The 18333-nt window shown below is 40.0% G+C and overlaps 1 protein-coding gene across 1 annotated transcript in view; it reads left to right on the forward strand.

The window, feature by feature from the left end:
• Positions 1 to 18333, forward strand: part of LOC139452428 (cilia- and flagella-associated protein 46-like) — a 100840-nt gene that overhangs the window by 56072 nt on the left and 26435 nt on the right. The window contains exons 41-58 of the mRNA XM_071233901.1: positions 64 to 165; positions 1138 to 1191; positions 2345 to 2452; positions 2988 to 3086; positions 4396 to 4502; positions 4950 to 5040; positions 5777 to 5920; positions 7091 to 7171; positions 7692 to 7838; positions 8948 to 9018; positions 9495 to 9573; positions 10294 to 10380; positions 11685 to 11810; positions 12017 to 12106; positions 12731 to 12820; positions 13579 to 13761; positions 14563 to 14660; positions 15650 to 15732. Coding sequence (XP_071090002.1) covers positions 64 to 165; positions 1138 to 1191; positions 2345 to 2452; positions 2988 to 3086; positions 4396 to 4502; positions 4950 to 5040; positions 5777 to 5920; positions 7091 to 7171; positions 7692 to 7838; positions 8948 to 9018; positions 9495 to 9573; positions 10294 to 10380; positions 11685 to 11810; positions 12017 to 12106; positions 12731 to 12820; positions 13579 to 13761; positions 14563 to 14660; positions 15650 to 15732 — 1840 coding nt within the window. The remainder of the gene's footprint in view (positions 1 to 63; positions 166 to 1137; positions 1192 to 2344; positions 2453 to 2987; positions 3087 to 4395; positions 4503 to 4949; positions 5041 to 5776; positions 5921 to 7090; positions 7172 to 7691; positions 7839 to 8947; positions 9019 to 9494; positions 9574 to 10293; positions 10381 to 11684; positions 11811 to 12016; positions 12107 to 12730; positions 12821 to 13578; positions 13762 to 14562; positions 14661 to 15649; positions 15733 to 18333) is intronic.

An 18333-nucleotide genomic window follows, 5' to 3' on the forward strand; every position in this document is an offset into this window, starting at 1 on the left:
CGAAAGGAAATTCTTGTGTGTGGAACTGTAATTATAATTATTGTTATTGTTATTTCATATAAGCTGGAAGAAGTGCATGAGACTGAATCCCATCTGGGTAAGATTCTGGGAGCTGTCACCTTCCGTGATATCTGGGCTGACACAGCAGAGGTTCTCATCAGACAGGTAATAGCACAGGGCAAATCAATTATTGGTTCTCATCAGACAGGAAATAGGACAAGACTAACTAACTGGGCATCCTCATCAGACAGGAAATAGGACAAGACTAACTAACTGGGGGTCCTTATCAGACAGGTAATAGAACAAGACTAACTGGGGTCCTCATCAGACAGGTTATAGGACTAGACTAACTTGGCGTCCTCATCAGACAGGTAATAGGACTAGACTAACTTGGCATCCTCATCAGACAGGTAATAGGACTAGACTAACTTGGCATCCTCATCAGACAGGTAATAGGACAAGACTAAGCTACTGGGGGTCCTCATCAGACAGGAAATAGGACAAGACTAAGTAACTGGGGTTCCTCATCTCACAGGTAAAAGGACAGGACTAACTAACTGGGGGTCCTCATCAGACAGGAAATAGGACAAGACTAACTAACTGGGGTTCTTCATCACACAGGTAAAAGGACAAGACTAACTAACTGGGGGTCCTCACCAGACAGGAAATATGACAAGACTAACTAACTGGGGGTCCTCATCAGACAGGAAATAGGACAAGACTAACTAACTGGGCATCCTCATCAGACAGGAAATAGGACAAGACTAACTAACTGGGGGTCCTCACCAGACAGGAAATAGGACAAAACTAACTAACTGGGGGTCCTCATCAGACAGGTAATAGGACAAGACTAACTAACTGGGGGTCCTCATCAGACAGGAAATAGGACAAGACTAACTAACTGGGGGTCCTCATCAGACAGGAAATAGGACAAGACTAACTAACTGGGGGTCCTCGTCGGACAGGTAATAGGACAAGACTAACTGGGGGTCCTCGTCAGAAAGGTAATATGACAAAACTGACAGACAGGGGTCCTTTTCAGACAGGTAACAAGACAGGGCTTACTAACTCATTAATGTCTTGAACACTTTATTGTAAACACTTCAGTTCTTTCATATCATATTCATATATTTTCAGGGATTGTACTCCAGAGCCAGAGTATTCTTAAATGAGGCGATCATAGCTGCAAAGGTGAGATACATCCTGCACTATATTCACGTGAACTGTATCATTTACTGTATCCAAGGATACATATCATAGAACTTTTGTGGTATTTTTTAAAATTATGGTTAGGAACATTGCAGTCTTACATTACACATTTGTTTACTCATAACATGTGTGCTTTAACTTTGTGAAACAATCAGATTTAGTATCTCTTCAACACATTTAACTTGCAGCATCTTCTCATGTAAGAAGTTTACATTATGTCAAGATATTATGACATATGGTATAAGGAGTCCCATTAACTCATGCTTTCTGTATGAGCTGACTGAAATGAAGAATGATGTTCATAGTGTATAACCTGGTTGCTTGTGTGTCGGTGTACTTCAACAATATTAAGCCGCCTCCGTGATCTTGTGGTAGAGCGTCCGCCCGGAGAGTGGAAGGTCCGGGGTTCGATCCCCAGCCGCGTCATACCAAAAGACGTTAAAAGATGGTACTTGTTGTTACCCTGTCTGGCGCTCGGCATTAAGGACTGGTCGGCTCGGAGTCAGTATACTGTGTCTGAGTGGGGTATTCATGTTAAACTGCGGCATGGTATCTCAGTGGGCTAGCACTATAAATCGGCATCAGTCCTGACTAGTACAAGCAGCAACAAACAAACACGTCTCTATATAAGTGCAATAATCTTGGACGTGACGTTAAACCCAATTTCACCTCACCTCACCTCACCTCACCTCACCTCACCTCACCTCACCTCACCTCAACAATATTAATTATTGTTCATGCTGTCAATCCCTGGTTCACCAAACCCACGCCTTGATATAGCTGGAATATTGCTGTGAATTACATAATAACTCACTCACTCACTCACTCACTCACTCACTCACTCACTCACTCACTCACTCACTCACTCACTCACTCACTCACTCACTCACATGTATTGTGTCCTAAGGCTGAGTTGCATCTGTTAGTCATGCCAGGATCTGCTGATTATGGGTTTAGATCCAGGTTTGCCCTGAGTATGGTACATTGTTGGTCATAAATACACCTTTGCTGTTGTATTTGATTGAAGCGCCACTTTGGACTTCCATCCCACTATTAGCTGAAATGCCGAAATAGATTCAAAACAGGTTTACTCGCTACACAAGACAAGTTACCCGTTCTTGTGTTGATGCTGCAGGAGTTCAAGGACAAGCCTCTGGAAGCCCGGATTCTGTACCTGTTGGCTAGACTGTCATACGAAGAGGCTCAGTACGGCCAGGCAGTCAACCTGTGTAGGATGGCGCAGGTGAGACCTAGCCCATGTTGCAATGGAGACAGGAAGATGGTTCTGTTTGAACATAGAAAAAGGAATCATGTACTTACCCTTATTGCTACTGTGACCAAATATAGGTTCAATTGTTTCCCCTATATTTTGTTGTGTGTCTCATTATTTCCCGCCACAAGGCTGAAGGGGGATATAGGAATGGGTACTGTCCATCAGTTCTTCCTTCCATCTGTTACATTTCGTTTCCAGGAGCAGAACTAAAAAAGCATGAGAGATATCTTAACCAAACTTGGCACAGAGATAGGTCTAGAGGAAAACTGGTGCCATTTGATAGTTTGGGTTGCGGAAAAAAATATTTTTCGAGTTTCCATAGCACAGTGCTCGTTTCCGGTGGGCTAATGCCTTGCACACAACCAGACATGTCATATTGGCAGTGGATATGAGTATTTCATGCTTGTAAATGCATGTGTATTTTTTAGAATTTATCTTGGTTAATCTCGAATGAACGAAATGTAGTTTGACATCCTGACGTAATCACTGCTGATTACTTCTTCAGGACACACACGGCGGAGACGAGATGTTCTGGTACAAAACCACTGTGTTGATTGTGGATGCTACACTGCACGATTATGAGAACAGACAGGCTAGGAGAGCGGTCAGTATTTACAGAAGTACTCATTGAAACACAAAGACATGTCATGTTTTTCTTATCTCACAGTTGCATATTTGTGTAGAGTTAAAGATATCATTCGAAGGCAGATCCAGCATTTTTAAAAGGGAGGGGTCCTATCCAGCATTATCAAAATATCAAAATCCTCACTCAATCAGTTTTACTGCCTACGACATACTACATTTGTTTTTCAAAAGGAGGAGGGGTCCGGACCCCCTGGACTAAGATTGCTGATCAAGCCTATTATATAAGAAAATATTGATCATTAACTTGATCCCGAATATCAAATTTCTTATACTGAAGCAAAATGTTGTCTTTTAAAAAAGCAAGTTACTCTACAGATTCCGTACTCTCCTCAGATACCAGGTATCAATGACCCTTAAATATTCTTGAGGAGGCAGTGTTGGCTCAGTTGTGTTCCCGAACCATACCAGGATCTGCTGATTGTTGTGCTCCGGGGTTTTGGCCCAATAATGATTTCGGAGGTTATTCGCGCCGTACCAGGCCTGTGGTTTTCTCCAAAGTTGTAATCATGTGCGACCTGCGTCACATTTACCTCTCTGTGCACATTGTTATAACTGTCTTCCTGAAGCAGGAGAATCAAAGCCTATATCAAAGCCTAGTTTCTACCCTTGCCATTTCAATCCTACTTTTCTTGGCTCGATCTTGTGCCGTCCCATGTGGAACATGAGTGATGTCCATTGTGATGAAAACGTGATATCCAATCAGACAAATAAAATGACAGATTACCGCAGTAAAGATACTTATTACTGCAACATTTAGCTCTTACAATAACAGAGGCATAAAGACTTAGTGAGACTACACCGTATCAAGTAACACTGCACATCGCAACAGCATGATGCGCTCAGCAGGAAGGGGTCGTCTAAATATAATACTGCATCTCTGTCACTGTAATAAGCGTTCAGTCATTTCACTTAAAAACAAGAAGTTTGCACTAAAATATATAAAAGTACTTTGGAGTTAATTGAAAACTTTGAACCACTTCCAAAATATTTGTCTTGGCTTAATTTTGGGAATAATTTCACTGCAAATTTGGTAGGCGATGGCTGTGGTCAGAGGCAGCAACCACATTTTTGGAACACAGATGGTGGTTTTGTAAAACGTTCTCTGATTTGACTATTAATATATGCGATAGTCAACTCATATTGTAGTAATATAATAGTAGGCTTGAAGAGGCATGGGTGGAAACTAAACCATGTTATAGGCCGGTGGACAAGCTTGACTTGGGAAGATGTGTTATGACATGCCTTGGCATATTTGATTTCCTGAACAGGCCAGGAAGATCCTACTGCACAGTCTGAATGAGTTCACCCAGGTGTATGAAGAGAGACCCAACAGGATGAATGTCACTGGCTACATACTGGCTGACCTGGAGGGCAGGTCAGTGCTGCTGCTGCTGCTGCTACTAATGTCGTAATGTGTTACCAGTCAGAGAAACATTTAGCTTGCCGGTCTGCTGGTTTGGGTAGCTACCTGTCTGCTCCTTTGCACATGTATCTGATTTTGAACAAATGTCCTAGATCCTGTAAAATATGGTCTTATTTCTTTTATTATTATTACAACTTGAACTTGAAACAGATATTAAAAATGAATAATCAGAAGTTTGAGCATTTGGTGACGTGTTCAATACAACCAATTTTCCAGGATTATGCAGTTTTGACGCAATTTTGCTTAAGTTATGCGAAAAAAGTATCAAATGTGTTTATCCTGACGCAACATCATTGCTCCTAATTTCATTAAAATATAGTGTTTTTCCTGTCTGTGGTAGTCTAGTAATAGTCTGACTATCATATGCAAGCGTGGTAACCTATGTTTGACTGTTGCTAGGTTGGCGTGTGTCCAGGCTGACATCCTACTGAAAGAACATAAGAATGTCAACAACCCTCAGATCATGAAAGGGGTACTCTCTGCTTGTGAGGTGAGTAAACTGTTCAGGTAATTGAATTAATTAGTTAGTTATGTCTTACCTTACCTGACGCTACACCTATAGGCCCTCCCGGACTCCATCCTCCTCCTCCGCCTTACCATTTGGCCCAACTGTAGACACTACGTCTGCTGTCATAAAGTGAAGAGTATGAGGGAGTAGGGGCTAAGGGGGATAACTCATGGATGCCAAGGCACAGGCTGTAGTCTTGTTTCAGCAGCTCTTCGTTCCAGTACTGTGACTACTGTCTGTTTGTTTAAGGTAGGGAAGCTAAAGCACTGTGTAGCGTCAGGTAAGTATGAAAACATTGCATTTAATCAGAAATGCTCATTTTTGACATTCTTAAATGTTGCGAATCAAAAGAAAATTTGTTTAATAAGACAATCGCAGCACTTAAAAATGTGTATGTTGTGTTGTGCTGTGAGTTAAAATTTGCAAGATAATATAAAGTGTTTTATTGAGGCATGATGAATTTGAAGTACACTTTACTGTTATCACTGTAGTCACTCCCCATGGGGATTCCGGCCCCAGGGAAATGATGCTTTTCATACGAGGCGACTTGGTTGATTGTTTACCATCACACCCGGATCGCATGGGATGTTGGCCATAACCTCGATCACTGGTTTGTCATGTCCAGACTTGACTATTTACAGGCAGGCATCATTTAGCAAACAAACAAACAAACAAACACTTCAGTGACTGTAAGTATCTGTGTCTATGATGTTTTCAGAAATTTGAGAATGCAACTGAGAAGTTGCTTCAACTCCAGTACAAAGAGGAGGCCCTCCCGCTGATGAAGAAACACGCCTCCATCCTCCGACATCTAGCACGAGAAGCTCTGGAGAAAGATGTTGCTCATACATACTACCTGCAGGTTCAGACTCTTCTTTCATTTATTAAATGGTGTATGGATTTGTTTTCCAAAGCCAAGTGATAATGATCATAGAGAAACTAACATTTCGAAACCATTTCTTTCTTTCAAGTGAACTCTTAACAATATTGTTGATTGGGGGATAAAATAAGAATAGGAGCAATAAGTTCCTGGGACTACTTGCCAACTTTTAAGCTTTTTCATAAAATTAGACGAAGGGACAGGAAAAAAGTCTAATTTTATTCATCACTTGTGCAATTTTGGCTTGTTTCGATTCATAAACAACGTAAATAAAACAATAAACACATTAGCCAACGCTCCTCCAAACATACTGTTGATAAGTCAGATAAGGGAGAGAGTATTGCACACAATCATATTAGAGATGGATCTCGATTGTCTGTTATCATGACCTGGTATATCTTCATCAAATGTATTACATAAATCTGCATAAACAAGACAGTTATTCAGTTGGTCTTCACTGATGCTTTTATTACAATTTAGGAATGCAGAGTCTGGATATGATGGCAGTATTGCTGACAAGTTAACAGTGTAAAACCATATCCATTTACTCCTTGCTAGATATATTCAGACCTGTGGCTTGAATAGATTATCAGTATCAAATTCGTGGTTATCAAAATATGGCACATGTTTTGTTTCATAATACTTTTTTGCGATAAATGTGGGTTAAAAGTTGTTAGTTTGTGAAGATACAACCAACTCATTGTATTGATATTCATAGACCCTGTCCTTGCAGGGGTAGATTTAACAACAAATTTTGTATGTAGACAGCAGGGCATGCTCCTTTTAGCGGTTACTGGCCCTTCTCCAAACTAAGTGGCCTCAAACTAAATGGTGGAGGACACTAAGTGGCCTAACTTAGGTCTCGTAGCCACCTATCAGGGCTCTGAAAAATTTAGAACTCACCCCTAAAATGTTTTTTCCTGCACTCTGAAATTAAATCTTGGCTTCCAAGGGGGGCCGGTTGTCATGTTACTTATATGATCCATTTAAAGAGATTAAACATACACAGAGAAGGGGTGAAATTTTGACTAGCAGACGGGCCATCAACTTTACTTTTTAGAAAGCCCTCTGTTATTTTAACCTCCCAGGGGCCAACAGGCTAGCAATTTAATCGACCTTGGAACTGTGTTATATGGTATGTCTCGGTTTCAGTCTGTCATGGTGTTGAGGGAGGCGGCATCATTAGCAGAAGAGGTCTATGTGGATGTGCAAACATTGTTTGGGCTTCAGGAGGTCAGTATATTTAGTTAGGAAAACATACAGTGTAACCTTGCTTGATCACTACATATGCGTAATTAAAGTTGAATAACATACAGGGATTTCTGTTCTCAATGTGGTAGCAGTCAAAGAGATGAAGTGTAATCTTAAGACGAATTGCTTTCATTGGGGTAGTTATTATCTTTGTTACCTCAGCTGTTCTCAGAGGCGTTGAACACATCTGACTGGGCAACCAGCAAACAATGCCATCAAAATTTTGCTATTTGATAAGGATGTGAAAGTCCAAAATTGAAACTGAATGGCAACATTTCTTGATACAAAATCCAGGTTGTGAACTTAACTATTGTGTTTAACTCCTCTTTCCCCATATATATAGTACAGCCAGCCAGGATACCCTGGTGTGTGCCACCCTGAATAGGAATGCTTTCTGGATCTCTTGTGTTAATTCACTGAGATTCTGTTATTTGCTGAATTAATGATGAATATTTTTTGAATGAATATTCTGTAATCTGTTTGTTATAAATTGATTGTGTAGACACGTAACCTGAGTCTGCCAGTTCAGCGAGAGTTTGTGGACATCCAGATTGAGCTAGGCGATGTCCTGACAGAGATCCTGCACGTTCAGGCCAAGGAGTCTCGTCTCCAGCAACTGGAGGACCAACGCAAGGGATCAGTGCTCAAGGTATCCTAGCTTCACATAACTACATGGGGTTGTCTGAGTCCTTGCTTCACATAACTACATGGGGTTGTCTGTGTCCTTGCTTCATATAACTACATGGGGTTGTCTGAGTCCTTGCTTCACATAACTACATGGGGTTGTCTAAGTCCTAGCTTCACATAACTACATGGGGTTGTCTGAGTCCTTGCTTCACATAACTACATGGGGTTTGTCTGAGTCCTAGCTTCACAAAACCACATGGGGTTGTCTGAGTCCTTGCTTCACATAACTACATGGGGTTTGTCTGAGTCCTTGCTTCACATAACTACATGGGGTTGTCTGAGTCCTAGCTTCACATAACTACATGGGGTTGTCTGTGTCCTTGCTTCACATAACTACATGGGGTTGTCTGTGTCCTTGCTTCACATAACTACATGGGGTTGTCTGTGTCCTTGCTTCACATAACTACATGGGGTTGTCTGTGTCCTTGCTTCACATAACTACATGGGGTTGTCTGTGTCCTTGCTTCACATAACTACATGGGGTTGTCTGAGTCCTAGCTTCACATAACTACATGGGGTTGTCTGTGTCCTTGCTTCACATAACAATATTGTGTAGAGTCAGGTCCTAGCTTTACATAACAATATATCCGTTATGTTGTCTCATTATCTCAGAACGTCTGAACCCTGTATATATAATTTACATCAAGTTGTTTCCTGAAGAATTCCAACAAGGGTCACTTTAACAGAACTTTTTAAAAGAAAATGTGATAATTTCCTTAGAATACATAAAATGTTACAATACATGTATCAGAATATTAACAGCTTGTATCAATAGAAAAGGTAGAACAGTTTAAAGGAAGATCTTTAAACATTGTAAAAACATATAGCAAAATAAAATACCAGTCTTTAGACTAGCAAGCCACATATTATTTGTGAACTCTGGCATATGGATGAGCCTTAACAAGTCTGTTATTCATGGAACCTTCATCTTTTTAACCATCCATTATTTTAAATGTTAGGATTAATGCTAATGACAAGTTTGAATCTAAATCTAATTGATGCTGAAACATGTTTTAAAATGTAAATGACAATTATTAGAACAGCTCCATCTGATAATGTTCTGTTTGCCAGATGGTTGAGGACCTGATTCGTCAAACTCCAACCTACACCCACATGGAGAAGGAGTGGGAGGAGAGCAAACAGTACGTGCACCATTGTAACAACACACGTGATGATACATTATGTATTGCAATACTTTATTGAAGATATGATACACATCATATAACTAGGCCCATGGGGCATTATATAAGTGTATTCAATCCTGAGGAGATTCCAAGTTAGAAAAGAGAACCAGTATCTTGAGAACATGATTCATTGCTCATGCTGACGACCACTAGTTTGCCTGGCTTTGATTACTTATAGGCCACAGTGATGTAGATAGAATATTGCTGACTGAAGTGTAAAGTGTTAAGTCATCGCTCATTGTGATTTTTGAAAATCTTCAATCTGCAGGTGTTCTTTAAGCAAACTAGGTTCTTATTTCACCTGATGAAGGAGTAAGCATATACTCCAAAACGTGGTGTGTTCCTCATAATAAGGAAGTTGACATCCATAAATTCTCTTCCTTAGGTTCTTCTAGTCAGGATTAATGATTGCTCTTGTGTTGTGCTTTGTCCAGAAACTGTGCTGATGAAGCTGTATCCTCCTTGTTGAGTGCACACAGTCTGTGTGGGAACATCTCACATCTCCGGGCACGGGTACGTGTACTTCAACAACATTTGTAATCAGCACTGCACCTTGACCTACACACACTACCGGTATGTTTGTATATCAGAGCAGGATGCTTAGGAATTGCTTGGAGGCTGCATGTGAACAGCTGCTTATCTGCTAAGATGACTCATCTCTGTGGTCTGTTGGGAGAACATCTGCCCGGAGAGCGGAAGATCGGATGTTTGATCGCCAGCTGTATCATACTGAAAGATGTTAAAAGATGGAACTTGTTGTTACACTGCCTGGAGCTTGGCATTAAGGGGCTAAAACAAGGACTGGTCGGCTCGGAGTCAGTATACTGTGTCTGAGTGGGGTATTCATGTTCAACTGCAGCATGGTATCTCAGTGAGCTAGCACTATAAAGTTGGCATTAGTCAGGACTAGTACAAGCTGCCACACGCACACACGTGCATGCACGTTGCTATATAAGTGCAATAATTAGGAACGCAACGCTTAACCCCAATTTACCTAGCCTCTCCCACTAAAATGACTCCAAATGAATCTCAACTACATGCAGTATTTGTATTGGAGGCAAACTATAGAAGTTTTTTTTACATGCAATTAATCATTTCAAATTGAATTCATTTGAAAATATAGAATGCTAAACTTGCTCCAGTGTGATACCAATTATATTAAACGAGTAAATATTTCTGGTATCTGACGACCGAAGGCGAGTTATGTAATATGTTGATGCTACTATGTTACAGGCACTGTGTATTCTCGGCAAATGTCTGCACATCCAGGCACAACATGCAGGGCCTGACCCCCCTCCACACTGGCTGGTTCAGGAGATGGTGAGTACAGTACCTGTTTTGTCTGTAATTATTTACCATTTCAAAACAAAGGGGGGGGTGGGGGCAGTTGGGTAGCCTAGTGGTGAAAGTGTTCGCTCATCACGCCGAAGACCCGGGATCGATTCCCGACATGGGTACAATGTGTGAAGCCCATTTCTGGTGTCCCCCGCTGTGATATTGCTGGAATATTGCTAAAAGCGGCGTAAAACCAGGGTAGCCAAGTATTATAAACATTCACTGGTCACTCTTGCCTTATTCACCACACACATTGATAATAAGAAGTCCATTTCTTGTGTCACCCACTGTCAGATTGCTGGAATAGTCATTATTAAATGCTGTGTAGAACAATACTCACTCACACTAAAAATAAAGTGTCCTATATGGGTGCCTAGTAGAAGGAGCGAGTGAGTTTGTTTTCATGCTGCTTTTAACAATATTCCAGTTATATATATGGCCCCAATATGAAAGGCTGTTTAAGATCAAGTAGTCCTGCACAGACTGCACTGTGGGTTTCACCGAAGTGGTAAACGTCTGAGACCTGCATCACTTCGGGCTTACTCCCATATTAAGCTGACACGCCGTGATATAACTGGAATACTGTTTAAAGTGGCGTTAAACCCAACTCACTCACTCACTAATCATGTGAATCAAACATCAACTTGCGATTGTTAAAGTGTTAATATTTGGCCTCTTTGTGGAACAAGGCCAGGGCAACTACATTTACATCTGTGTCCTGGCTGACTTGAAGTGTTACTAAGCTCCTCTGTTGTGAATTAATGTTCACAATATTGGCCACTTGTTTGTAACCCTTTGAGGATTCCGGTTGAGAATTGGTCCCCACCAACCTATGCTGGTTGTAAGAGGCAACTAAATGGATCAGGTGCTCAGGCTTGGTGACTTGAATGATTGCGTGTCTTTATACCCCAACGGCATGGATTGCTGCTTACAATATTGATCACTGGATTGTCTGGTCCAGGATGCCACTAAATAGCTGGAATATAGCTAAGTGTAACAACAAACAAACAAATAAACAAACAAACAAACAAACAAACAAATAAACCATTTGTTTGTTACAGCTGAAATACATATCATGACATGAAAGTCCATTTGTGCAGTGTTCATGAAATGGTCTTATAGGTCTCACATTTCCACATATTGCATGCACAGTTTGAAAAAGAAATAGTGCTTTTCAGATTTGACTCTTATCCACTTTTCAACATGGGCTCGGCAAATAAGTTCAATCCAACATAGTTTTCCTACCTGCATAAACAGTTTGTATCTATTAAGTGTTCTGTCTGATCCAGGACCTGCTGAAACTGCCCACCGAGGGTGGTGAGGAAGGGCAGAAAGAGGAGGGTGGGAAAGATGGGTCGAATGAACTGCAGGACCGACATCATCACAAGTATGCCATGCAGATCAAGAAGATGAAGGTAGCATAGTGTTTTCTAAGAACTCATTGCCTACTTGAGATGTCAATAATACCTATCACTACCAACTGATTATCGAGTAGACTTTACATCAAATATAATGAATTCATATTGTTAAAGGTACACAGTAATATTGGAAATATGTTTATATATTGTGGATAGTAAACAACTGTGGATGATTCATTATAAAGTGTTTGTGTGTATTTCAGAGCCAGCATGCAGTGTCCAAGTACTACCTGAGCCAGGCCACTGAGTGTCTCACCCAATGTCTCAATCTGTGTCTCGCCAACAAATACACAGTCAGTAAAAACAGTGCAATGACAGAATCTATAGAACTGTTATTAATACTCTACGAATTTAGTGAATCATTTGGTTTCTAAATCAAGATTTTATTGTCAATTTATAACATCCATGATCGAAAAACAAACAGGGTGTCGAATGCAGTTTTGGGTCATGTGATGCCTGGTGGTTGTGGGTGGTTGAGCTATTTATTTGATGAAAGTGTTTCTCTCTGGTTAAGAGGTCTCCATTGGGATTACGTTTTGGTTGAACAGCATGAGATTGCATTATGTGTAATGCTTGATAATTATATAAATATCAAATATATTAGATATCAGTTATTTCTTCATTGTCATGAACTGCACATGCAAGCAATACAGTGCTATTTCTTTTACACGTCATGTGAAGGCATTTGGGTAGCTCATTCTTTTGAAAGTCCCCCAAATCAATTTATATTAATAGTGATAACATTCAAATTAAAACTTGTTTTTGTCTTCGCATGTTCGTTATAGCTAATATCACAAACATTTTTGTTAAATGTGATCGTACTATTGTAATAGTAATAATACCCTGGATAGCCGGTCACCCCTATTTGTTACCTACAGTTTGTACACCTGCATTACTATAATTGTCTGATGTTTCAGGATTTAGCTGGTGTGGTCTCCCTGGAACTAGTAGACTGCTGTGGTCAGTTTGATGCCGCAGCAGCCAGCAACTTCCTGGCTCTTCATCAGGTGAGTGGATGCTGAGAATATTCTCTGGACTGACTGATAGCATCAGTAATAACCCAGACACAACTTACAGTATCGTAATCCAGGTACAGGCAGAATCCATGAAGATCCAGGTAGAATTACTTGTTGTAAGAGGCGACTGACAGGATCGCTGACTCGGTTGATGCATGTCTTCATACCCGTATTGCGTAGATGGATGCTGATGATGTCAATCACTGTATTTTCTGGTCCAGACATGTCTATTTACATCAAAAAGAAACATACACAATTTGTAGCTCATTGGGGTTTGGGATTTTTATGTAGAAATTGTCAGAAAGGGGTTGGGCAAAATCGCAAATTGGTTGGAAAAAGTGAGCCAATAGGCCTGTTATGTTCAAATGTTTTGATAATTTTTGAAATGGCTTTGCATTTATATATTGTTTTACCTGATGTGTCTTTTAGATAACCTTTTTGCATCTAACATTAATAGATATTTTTTTTAATTGCAAAATTAATTCACCTGGATCAGTTAATCTAATTCCTGATAGCTGACAAGTATTCTCTTAGTGGTACTGCTTGCTATTATTGCTTGCCGTGAGAGGCTTTTGATTCAGGCTGTTTGACTTGGTAGACTGTGTGTCATCATACCCTGATGGCAACAGACATTGCTCATAATATCAACCACTGGATTGTCTGCTTGCAGGGATAGTTACCATTTGTATTTATTTGTTTTCAGTTCTATGTCAGTAGTCTTATTCAAAACCATTTGGCTTGTTTTGCAGAGCTGTTCCGCCTCCCAGAACATGCAGAGCATTCTGTATCGGTCCCAGCTTGACCCTGTCACATCACGCCTGGCCGCTCTGCTCCACCAGAGACAGAACCTGCTGTCTTCAGACATCAAGACAAACCTTGCGAACAGCCCGCTCATGGAGTCTCTGGAGGCGTCACTGGAACAAGATTGGCAGGTAAGCACAGCTGACACTTAGACAAACCAGATAAATGACAAAGTATGATGACTACCATTTTGGTTTGAGAAATGAGCAAAACCTTCAGAAATCAGAAGCTATCAGAGGTGTTCATATGAATGAGAATTAATCATTGTTGTTTTAAGAAATTTAATGATCAAGCATGTCATGTCATATCATCAGGGACAGATAACTCTTAATTCCATTTCCTACCACCGACAACATTTTACAATCCCTACAATCATTTGCTGCTACTGATGATGTGAGTGAGTGAGTTGGGTTTAACGCTGTTTTTAACAGTATTCCAGTTATATCACGGAATGTCAGCTTTATGTTGGAGGAAAGCCCGAAGTGATGCAGGCCTAAGACGCTTACCACTTACCACGAGCACGGGTATGGTGCTGACAAACCTAGAAACATAATCAGGGCGAACTGGGATTCGAACCCAATCACAGGTTTCTGGCGTGCCCATGGGATGCAACTCTGCATATCCAATTGTGACGCCCTAGAGGACTTGGCCACCTGTCCCCCCCCCCCCACTGATAATGACTGCACATGTAAGAGTGAATACTATCCTAGCCTATTATATATCCCGGGGATGAAATTCTCTAGTGTCAGGATGATTCTCCATAGTGAACCCATACCGGTGTGTTTAATCCTATCCTATACTATACTCTAGAGTAAAACGTCCCCCAGGATAATATTTAGGTAGGATATTATCCTTGATTACACAAACTGTATACCTAACAACAGTATTTTTTTCTGATATTTACCAGTTATATTTTATTTGTTTGTGAACAGGCCTGGAAGAGGATTGAGGTTCTGCCCAACCACTTAGAGCTGCTGAAGGAATTCCCTCCCAACTTCAACTTTGTTGTATTACAGCATTCTCCTGATAAGTAAGTCATGACATTCTGTCATATATCTAGACATCTTCTCCATGGGGATTATGGTATACAACGGGTCCCCAGCAACCTATATATGTCAGTAGAGAAAACTGTTTGGATCTCTTGATCAGACTCAGAGACCGGGTCATTTGATAATACGTTCCTTATAATATCAATCACTGGTTTGCCTGGTCCAGATTTGATTTATTTACAGAGTTCCATCATTCATATTGCTTGCTAAATGTGGCATTAAACAACAAACAAAACATCTTAATTTGTATCACAGAGCAGTAGCAGGTTGTGCTTCAAGTACAGTAAAATACATTTATAACAAACACGCTTATAACGAACTGACGGATATTACGAACTGAATTTTTTATCCTGGCCATTTGCTGTATAGATGTTGTATATATGTTTATAACGAACTACGGTTATACCGAACTAAAATTAGTGGTCCATTAGAGTTCGTTATAACTGTAGTTTACTGTAAATTGTTTCATGGAGTATTAGGCATGAACATTTACAAAATCACTCAAGATAATGCAACATCACAGAAGCATTGCATAGTACTACCTTCGTCAGCAGATTGGTTGGTATCTGTATTGTAGTTTCAGACATCTGGAGTTATAACCCTGATAATCTGGAGTTATAACCCTGATAATCTGGAGTTATAACCCTGATAATCTGGAGTTATAACCCTGATAATCTGGAGTTATAACCCTGATAATCTGGAGTTATAACCCTGATAATCTGGAGATACTGTTCCTAGTGAAAACCTACAGTTAACAGATTTCCACATTAACTAATCATGAAAGAAATGTGCTGTGTATACATGAAGACTTTCCTAACACTAATTATCTTGTAACAAGGTCGGCACTTATATCTGAAGTTATAGCTACTAAATGAAGAGTGCAGAAATGTTAATAAGAATCAATGGAAACCACTTTGTACACGTTTCGAGACATTTCAAAATAATCAGATGTCACCTTTATCGTTTGCAGAACATTCCTGTATGGTGCCTTACTGGACAAACTGAACAAGCCTGTCCCAACGGGAGGCAAACCTAACCCCAAACAGATGGCAGGTAGGTCGAGGGATGACCAGCCCTGGGTGTGGGGAGTCTTGTGTGTGTCAAGTCTACCAGTGAAAGTGAAACCTCATTAACCTCAACTCCATACCTTATTTCAGATATATAGTCACATAGAAAGTGTTTAGCGCCACATACTATTTCCAAACGAATAAAAAAAGATTTATCCTGAATTCATTTTGTGTCGAAAACATTGCGTTTATAAAGTGTCATACTTATATTGAAATACAAAATCTAGAATCTAATTATCTAATGCCTTGTTTTGCAACTTTTCCATTAAAATAGTTATTTGACAAACCTTACATTTCTTACTCGGCTTCTTTGTACGATATAGTATGAACCAGTACTTGCAACTTTCTAGAGGATATTCATTGTCATTGTAGCAACTGTTCAAGAAGGTCGCAGTGGTGTCTACCACATTTATTAATATGAAGTCTGTCATGTAGATATTTCCAAGGATACATGAATGTTCATGTGGGATGACAATAAGGAATGGTGCTTCTTATCAGGTGCATGTATGTAAATGTTTGGTCAAAGCAGAGCCCTTTTCAGTCTTATATCAATGCCCTGGCACAGGTGGCCCAGTCGTCTAGGGTGCCGGGATTCGCTGTGCAGAGTTGCGTCCTTTGGGCACGCCAGAAACCTATGATTGTGGGTTGGAATCCTGGTTCGCCCCGATTATGTTTCGTCTGAGACTTGCATCACTTCTGGCTTTCCTCCCATAAAAAACTGATACGCCGTGAAATAACTGGAATACTGTTAAAAGCGGCTTTAAACCCAACTCACTCACTCACTCACTTATATCAATGATTTGCTAGTCCAGAATGACAGGTAACGGGATCGAGTTTGTAGGATCCCTTGGACTTCAGGTTAATATGGTTTTCACTGGATCTGTTTAACAATGTGTTGTTGATCACTATGTGTAATGAGGAAATAGATCTGAAGGAATGTTTTAATAGCAGAGCACATTAGGCTGAAAAAAATAAAAGAATGGTTCTCAGGCAATGACTTAAAATATAGTGCGGATGGGCAGTGTTTTTTTTTGTGGCTTGTTCAAACTAGTATGTCGCCAGAAAGACAGTTGTGTACCATCAACCTGGGAAAGGGCGTCCCTACATATACAAGCATACAGACACCTATTGCCGCCATGACCATAACACGAGACGCGCAGTAAAGCAGTGCACATGTGAAGGGATGTAACTGCATGCTATATTTGATTGCATTGTTTTTAAGTATTAGAAATTGGGGAAATAAATGGAAATAAAAACGAAACGTAAGGCAGACTTTAAGATGATGCGGGCGGTGCCTGTGAACCAAGACTATTATTTTTTTATTAGCCTTGTCACTAAGTGTTGGAGTGATCACACTAATAGAGTTGATACTGACACTGTGATATAACTGGGGCACTGTTCAAAGTCATGCTAAACCCATCATACTCATTCAGTTGTCCCCCTTATTTTCATTTTGATATTTTTTGTCAAATAATTGCTAACATATGAATCAGTTTCAAGAATGAATTGTTTTTACTTTTATACAAAGTGTATACTTCAACATCTGCATTCATACTGATGACTTGCTGAAGCGGTTGCGTGTCATCAGACCCCGATGGTGTACCTCGTTATAATATCGATCACTGGATTTGTCTGGTCCAACTTTATTATTTACAGGCCATGGTCTTGTGGCTTGAATATCACTGAGTGCATTTTTAAACAACAAACAAACAGAACACGAAAACAATATTACTTATTAGTTGTTTTGAAATTTTAGACCAATATACTCACGACAATATTTCAGAGCCAATACATACTCTTGTTATTAAAACAAAGGTTCTGTTGATTGAACCATGAATACATGTTGGATTAAGTTGCACAATAGGACACACTTTTTAATTGCATGATTTACAGATTTTTGCTTTCCAGTCACCTTTTAAATTTAAAAAACAGTTTAAAGACTTGCTCTTCTTCGATTTTTTACCTATTTTAAGTTTTTCATTACAACCGCTATGGGGATTCCCCGTTAGAAGTGTTCTCTGGCAACCTATGCTGGTCGTGGGTCGGGTGGTCAGACTCGGGGACTGATGGTGTGTCCGTGTACTCGGACAGTGTGGGAGATGATCATGATATCAATCACTGGTTTGTCAAGACTTGATTATTTACAAGCCTCTGTCATATAGCGTGAATATTGCTGAATGTGGCATTTAATAACAAATACACACATTTATCACAGCAGTTAATGAAATCAGGTGGGAAGAAATCAATGCATAAATAGTGTAACAATTTACATAATAAACATGCTCTGTGCGCTTTAGCAACTGTAAGATTGGTGAAATAGAAATGTCTCAAGCTGAGATTTCAAAGAGGAAATAGTGACTTCAGTTTTTTTTGGCAGTTTGTATTGCAGAGATGAATTGGTTTAGGATAATGTTCTTTTCTTTTCAAAGCATGATCAAACCCAATGTGTTAGTCTGTGCGATGCCCTGTGAAATGTTATTTCGCATGTGTCACTGAATCCTATGATCTTGGGTTAGAATCCCATTTTGCCCGCGTTCTTGGTTTGTCAGTACTCTACCCATGTTAATAGCTTCACCAAAGTGCATTT

The sequence above is a fragment of the Haliotis cracherodii genome, unplaced genomic scaffold, assembly GCF_022045235.1.
Source record: "Haliotis cracherodii isolate W230 unplaced genomic scaffold, xgHalCrac1.p SCAF_9, whole genome shotgun sequence".
In the NCBI taxonomy this organism is placed as follows: Eukaryota; Metazoa; Mollusca; class Gastropoda; order Lepetellida; family Haliotidae; genus Haliotis; species Haliotis cracherodii.